General features: G+C 42.0%; 1 protein-coding gene across 1 annotated transcript; it reads right to left on the bottom strand.

Moving 5' to 3' along the window:
* Positions 1-779: 779 nt before the first annotated feature.
* Positions 780-1187, bottom strand: LOC142181880 (uncharacterized). Its single transcript, XM_075255520.1, has one exon. It carries the CDS (start codon positions 1185-1187, stop codon positions 780-782), a length of 408 nt encoding a protein of 135 aa, XP_075111621.1.
* Between the last annotated feature and the right edge of the window lie 6616 nt (positions 1188-7803).

Below are 7803 nucleotides of genomic sequence, written 5' to 3' on the forward strand. Positions count from 1 at the left end.
TATTATTTCAGAGTTAGATTGACTTTTAAGACTTGGCTGAAGATTCCTCATGCATGTCATGTCATTGAAACCAGTATAAAAAGAACAGTACAAAGAAAGAAAAGAAAATGACACTATCAGGAGTAATGGAAAAGGGAAATTGCATTTCATTAAAATAAATGATAGAAGGGTTTGTACATCAAAATAGATGAAAAATAAAAATCTGAATTACAACCCTGGAATAATCAAAATAACTGAAAGGAAAACAAAGCAAACTACCAAAACTCCTTTTGGGTAGGGAGAGGAGTGGAATCCCAATTGTTAAGCTTCATTTTTGGCCCAATAAACTGCACATCCGCTTTGCTGGAACATTCCCCAGTTTCTACCATGTTCACCTCATCAAACAGACTCTGGAACTTTTTAACCAATTCCTCATCAAAATCAACCACAGGCTTTGGAACTATTGTCACTGGACGCTTCACAGCCCCTGCCTTGATGAAAGACCTGGAGAGACGTGGGACTGGCTTAGGGAGCGACCATGCCTTCTTTTACAGTTTTCTAGCCTTCTTCACATCATCCTCTGTAGGTTTGAACCCTAGTCAAAATGTGCCCAGATTTTCACGCAAAGACACTAGTTGTACGATACCTTGCAGAGATGCACCCAGACCCTTGCCCGACACAAAACCATTTTTCAACATTTCAGTTGCTGCCATAATGATTGCAAAAGCTAGATTTGGACTTGGAATGTATTCCCCTTCCGGAATCTTTTCAACCGATACCGTTTCAGAAACTTGATAGACCTACGACCCCTTATCTTCTTCAGTTTCAATAAATGGGACAGATGTATCATTGAAAGCACATAACTTCTCATCGCCATGCACGACGATTTCCTGTCTATCCCATTCAAACTTCACCATCTCGTGTAGCGAAGATGGAACTGCCTTGGCAACATGTATCCAAGGCCTTCCCAACAGCAAATTGTAAAAAACGGCCACATCCAGTACCTGGAACTCCATGTTAAATTCAACTGGTCCTATTGTCAACTCGTGCATGATGTCACCAATGGAGTCTTTTCCCCCTCCGTCAAAACCCCGTACATATATACTATTCTTGTGAATCCTCTCATCATCGACTTTTAACTTGTTCAAAATAGAGAGAGGGCAGATGTTTGCACTAGAACCATTGTCAACTAACTCCCTTGCGACCATAGAATCTTTGCATTTCACTATGAGATAGAGGGCTCGATTGTGTTCCGTACCCTCTAGAGGCAAATCATCATCCGAGAATGTGATCCTGTTAGACTCAAATATTTTATTGTCAATCTTCTCCAAATGGTTCACTGTGATTTTGTCGGGGACATGGGCTTCATTCATAATCTTCATCAAAGCCCGGCGGTGCTCATCTGAATGGATCAGCAATGATAGCAGGGAAATCTGAGCATGAGTTTTTCTCAACTGTTCCACGATGGAGTAATAATGTACCTTCATTTTTCTCAAAAACTCCTCCGTTTCTTCTTCAGTGATCGATTTCTTCACTAGAATTGGATTGTCTCCGAGTGTTTTAGCTTTCCTTAACTCTTCTAGGGCAAAAGCATCTCCCCGAACGAGTTAATCCCTAGGCCTCGTTAACTTCCTCTTTCACTTCCTTCCCCTTATAGGTCACTGTCACTTGCTCATAGTTCCATGGGACAGTCTTGGTGTTAGCTACCGGCAGCTGGGTCACAGGTTTGATAATGATAGGGTTCGTGCGAGCACCCTCCACAATTATGACCGACTTACTTACTACCCCCGACACGATCACCTTTGGCTTTTCTTGCTTTGCTATAACATCAATTGGGGACCTCTTTTCAACTACCATAGCTGGCTTATCATTTGGCATGCTCAACTTGTCTGCCGATCCTTCAGCTATTGAAGAGGTTGCTTTTGTGACAATCGGGTCCTTGACTGACTTACTTTCACTAGACCCGATCATCATGACAGATTGTGAAGGCTTCTTGGGCTTCCCATTTTTGTGCACTATCTCAATCATGTGTGTTTCAACATGGGCTGGTAATGGGTTCTGATTGATATTGGGTGCTTCTGGGCTCTAGACCACAATCAGGTTCGTATCAATGAGCTCTTGGATGGCGTTCTTCAAATGTCACCACTTTTCTGTGTCGTGCCCTGAAGTATCAGAACAGTATGCACATCTTAGAGAATAATCCAGGTTCTTCGGAGGGGGGTTTGGTAGTTTTGACTCAATTGGCCTCGGAACATCCAACTGCCTTAACCTTTGAAATAGACTGGTATAGGATTCCCTAAGCAGGGTGAATGTTTTCCTCCGCTGTAACCTTTCATTCCTGAATTTCGGATTGGCCTAAAAATTTGGACCAGTAGGGTTTCAGTATGTTTCTAGAGGTGGGTAAGGGTTTCGTGGTGCTGGGTCACACCATTGCGGGTGAGGAGGGGGTTGAGCATATGACTGTGCATGATGGACATGATATTGGGGTGGCATGACTTAGTACTGAGGCTCTAGTGGAGGGAAGTAGTATTGGGATGGATTATATGGAGTTGGGGTATAGGTTTGAAGCTGGGGTCGAGGTTGGGTGTAGTGGTTAGGAGAATCCACTGGGCCGTGCCACGATCCTAAAATGACCATAGCGATATCCTCTTTCTTCTTTTTCCCAAGCACGCCTCCGGTGCCATTCTGGATTGCCTGCATAGTTGCTTTGATGGCAGAGTAGCTCATGATCTTGCTTGATTTGAGCCCTTCCTCTACCATTCCTCCCATTTTTACTACTTCATTGAAAGACTTACCTATGGCCGAGATTAGATGACCAAAGTAAGTAGGCTCCAAGGCCTGAAGAAAGTATTCCACTATTTTGTTCTCCTCCATTGGAGGGTTAACCCTTGCTGCCTGTTCTCTCCAGCGGAAATCATATTCCCTGAAACTTTTACTAGGCTTCTTCTCAATCTTATTCAAATACAAATGATCTGGAACAATCTCGATGTTGTATTGAAAATGACGAGCGAATGCTTGGACCAAATCATCCCAGGTATACCATCTGTTGTGATCCTGACGAGTGTACCACTCCAATGCCGCGCCACTTAAACTATGGCTAAAGTATGCCATTAACAGCTCATCTTTCCCACCGGCTCCTCTCATTTTACTGTAGAATCCCCTTAAGTGGGCCACGGGATCTCCGTGCCCGTCATACAAGTCAAATTTCGGAATTTTCAACCCAACAGGTAGTTGTACGTCAGGGAACAAACACAGATCTTTGTAGGCTACACTTACTTGACCTCCCAACCCTTGCATGTTTCTGAGAGATTGTTCCAGGCTTCTTACCTTCCTAAACATCTCCTCCTGTTCCAGGTTTTTAGGTGGTTTCTCAGTCTCAACAGGGAGGTCGAAACTAGGAGTGTAAGAGTAATGATCTGGGGCCTTGAAAGTAGGCTCTGGGGGATAGTACTGATTATCTTGGGTCTGGAATAATGGTTCACTGGAAGATCGATAGAGTGTAGCTAGTGGAGGTGCTACGAAAACAAGGGTAGCTAGTGGAGTGGGGTATGGGGTTGTTTTGGCTAGTGGAGATTGTATGGTTTGGGAAGTGGTGCCATGATAATGGTGGTAAGGGGTGAAGCTTGGTGCATATTGCGGAGATGAGTCAACAGTTGGAGGTTCTTGGGATTGAGCTAGTGGCAGGATGAAAGTAGGGTTGGCGGGGTATGATGGTGGGGGATGCCCTTTCATCCATGCCTGGTACATTTTGGCCATCTGGTGTTTCTACTTATGTAACTCCTCCTTCAGACCAACCTCAGACTCCTCCACCTCTCTCGGTGGATCAATAACACTTGCGTCTAGTTCTTGACCAGCCATGATCAACTTGTTTTTAGACCTGGTATTGTACGGTGGGTTGCCAGAATGCCAAACAAACTAATCACCTTCCTGTTCTCAATGACAACAACGAACTTGTTAGTGTTTAAGATTTAACATATAGGCAACCGCACATTTGTGATGCAATGAACCTAAACAGTTAAAGCTTCTACAATATATTTGAACAGCTGCATGCTTCATCTCGACCTTTAAATAACTCTTCTCATTCTGTGCTTTCTATTTTTTCCCCTCTTTAATCACTATTGGCCTTTCCCACTTGTTTTTGTTACTTCCTTTTATTTTGCACTCGCTTTTCTCTCTCGTTTTGCCATTATTTCTTTCCCTTCAATTTCCTTTTATTTTCTCTCCTCTTTTCTCTTTTCATTTTATGGTTATGATCGAATCCTATGGGGATTGGCTATATATCATGACACCGCATGAATCAGATCATTACGTAGTTCAGGGGATCAATACGAAATAAAAGAAAGACACATTTTTTTGGTTTTTTCTTTTCTTTTTCTTCAAATTTTGTTAAGTAGAATAAGATAGAAATATCCTGATTACAACGACTTCCCTACGGACTTAAAAATTTTCAAAAACTAAAACAAAACTTAAAATGGACTAACAGACTCTAAAAGAAATTGCAATACAGACTCGAAAAATGAAATCAAGAATACATAAGTGCTTCCACTGTTGCTCCAGTTGGCCTTGCTATGGGCCTATGCACCATATCTTCTTGGAGGCGAAACAAGTCATCCATAATCTGTCGGACAAAAATCATAACTGAAGCGAAGAACATGGACCGAGTCATGTCTTCGCACTCGTTGCACTTCATCACAATGTAGTCCGCAATCCTACTAATCCTCTCCCTAGTGATACCCTTCTCTTGTAGCAACCGTCCAATCTGCTGAGATCTGGCCTCCAAAACTCGTTCGACTGTATGATTTTGCTCTTGAAGCTACTGCAAGTCTTTTTCTAGCTGCGACATCAAGGCATAGCAGTGCTCCCTTTCTGCTTTGAAGTCTCTTTCCTGCTTGGTCATTTCGTTCTCAAGGACATTGACCTTTTTCTTTAGACCCACCATTCCTTTATCGTACTTCTCCTTCAATTGTCGAACGAAACTTGCCCGCCCCTCCGCATTCTTAGCTAACTTAGCTCGGGCCTTTGCTAGTTCAGCTTCAGTCTTTTCTAACTCAGAACTGTAATCACATACTTTCAGTGTGAGCTTGTCTATAAGTTTCTTATCCTTTTCACTCCTGACAGGGTTCTCAGCTGCTATTTTCATTTTTCGGATTTGGGCTCGGAGGGCTTTGTTTTCTTTGGCCAACCTCTTCCTTTCACCTTCCGCTTATTGTGCCTGGAGATCATTATTGAATTTCATGTTTCTCAATTTCTCTTCCAAGGTGTGAATGGCGGCTTGATATTTTTTCTCCTTTTCTCCCCAGGCCAACCTTTCTTGGACTTTATCATCAAAATCTTGAACATGAGGTCTCTTGGTAGGCCTCTCGGGCTCGGGCTCATTGTTTGCACAAGACCTTTTCTCAAACCATGCAGCGTAATCTGGATCCACTTCCCCCTTTACAACATCTGGTACCTGGGTGCCATTTTTCAGATACCGACAACAATTCCAATCCTGCTGAACTAAAGTCTCGGGTAATGTATCTTCTAGATGTTGTTTAATGACCTGGGTGGTTAGATCATTATCTTCGGGCACCACCTGATATCTTCCTAACTGCCTTAAGATCCTCTGTGGTGCATATGGCTGGACACTCCTCAAACCCATCAACATTAGGTAATCCTTGGTAGCCGTCATATGTATGGCTTCTGTCATCGGGAGCCATCCTATAGTCCACTCGACCTGACTTGCCTTTAGAGTTTTCAAGTGGGAGACCTAGGCCTCAAACCCTTCTGGAGCATTTTAGTCTTTCACCCTTTCCTCGTGGCTCTTGATGAAGTTATCTGTGCTCGAATCATAGCTCATGAATTTGGGGTGATGGCAGAGATGCTTGATCAACCACATTTGTAGAAGAATATTGCAACATTCAAAAAATTGAGCCCCGACCTTGCACAATGTCAATGCTCGATAAATTTCTTCCAGCACTAATAAAGCACGTGTATGATATTTCTTAGTAGTGAGGATTTGTGCAATTTTGGCCATACGGATATCCGCTGTCCCTTCTGCATTTGGAAAGACCATAATCCTCAAAAACGCCACAATAAAAGCGAACCGACGATGAATTTGCGAGATGCCCTTATCTTGTTTGTTGTTCAAACCCTTTTCATGCGTTTCGAACCCAGATGAGTACCCGAACCTGAAGTACAAGAAGTAGAAAGAACAAAATCCTATGTTTACATGGGCCTTCTTCATTTGCTTACTGATATTCAGGAGGTCAAAGGACTTGTGCACATAGGGATCCCTTGGGAATATAAGTTGTTGCTTCCTCAAGTCCCGACCAAACTCAATATACCCAGCCATTTCCTCAAGAGTAGGGGTGAGCTCAAAATCCGAGAAACGGAAAACGTTATGGACGGGGTCCCAAAAAAGTTACCAAAGCCTTGATTAGATCCTCCCGTGGTTCGATTTCCAGAATGTCTATAAGGGTACCCAATTGCTCTTTTACCCAATCCTGACCATCTTCTAGATCATTCCACCACATGCGTAGCTGCAGCTGAGCATGTTCTATGACCAATTGTGACGGGTTCTGGACAGTGTTCATCTTTACTTATAGAAGATTAAAGTTAGGGTTGACTCTGGTGGGCTCTTTTAGTAAAATAGGTTTTCAATTTTCTAAAAGAAAAATTAACAGAAAAATGGCTAACCCCCCATGCTACCTTAGCAAAAGTGGTCGTTTTTGCAAACATGGCCCATTTACAATTCTGAATAGATTTGAGGCCAGGGAAAGGTGCTTTATGGAAAAATGACACTTTGCCGACAGACTTGTCCGTTCTTTACGAAAATAACCTTTCGACAATTGAAGATACTCCAAGTCTATCCCAACAAGAACTGCTTAAGACATAACCGAAGCTGGATCGGCTTATTTTTTGACCAAAACCCTAAACTACATTTATTTGACCAATTACTCCTTTCTTTTTCTTCTTCTTTTTTTTTTGAAAAATAAGGCCGAACCTCTTGTACGTTGCCTACGTATCCCACATCCGGTGAGAATCAGACCTGCGTAGTTCAGTCAGTTTTGACATATTTGAAAGAGATATATTATTGACTCATTTTGAAATGACTCTTTTTCCTTGACTCTTTTCTTTTTCTCTTCTTCTTTGTTTTAAAAGTTTTGGCAGAGTTTCGGGATATTTCCAAATACCGGTAATTTTTTAGAATCGAGCTTTGTTTCTTCCCTACATCACTCTTGGTTTTTCTCTTGATTTACTTTTCCTAGCCGGTCAACATGCAAGCTGAAACAAATAAATGTTCACATAGTACATAGGATGCATCAGGATACTATGTTATTTTGCGTACACCTGTCCTAGACGAACCCAACCCCTGTGTTGAGTCCCCAAAAGTCAAATGCATGTGATGCAAACAAACGTTCCTACTAGGGATCCGACATAAGGTTGTGTTATTTTAAGTTTAAACATGGGGTTGTATTCTTGACCTGACTTACCCGAGCGGACAACTCGAGCCGAAGAGAGGGCAACGTACCGGGAGCACTAAAGTCTACCCGGCACTAAACTCTTTAAACCATTTCGTTCGGTCAAATTGGCCATCACATCTTTACCCGACAACACTTTCATCCTTCCCGGGTAAAGAGGGGTAGCTGTTGATATCCAATTTTTCCCTATGCATTTTATATATACCAAATACTTTCAAAATAACATATATATGCATATATAAGTATTCCCAAGTGTTTTAGTATTTTTTCCTAATTTTTAAAAGATTTTTTAAATTAATTTATTGCCTAATTTAGCAGTACAAAAACTAATAATTATTCCCAAAATCATTATTTTTGTGAATAA

The sequence above is a fragment of the Nicotiana tabacum genome, chromosome 6 (assembly GCF_000715075.1).
Source record: "Nicotiana tabacum cultivar K326 chromosome 6, ASM71507v2, whole genome shotgun sequence".
NCBI classification, from domain to species: domain Eukaryota; kingdom Viridiplantae; phylum Streptophyta; class Magnoliopsida; order Solanales; family Solanaceae; genus Nicotiana; species Nicotiana tabacum.

Coding starts and splice junctions, on each gene's coding strand:
- LOC142181880 (XM_075255520.1), bottom strand. CDS start 1,187: ATGGTCGCAAGGGAGTTAGTTGACAATGGTTCTAGTGCAAACATCTGC.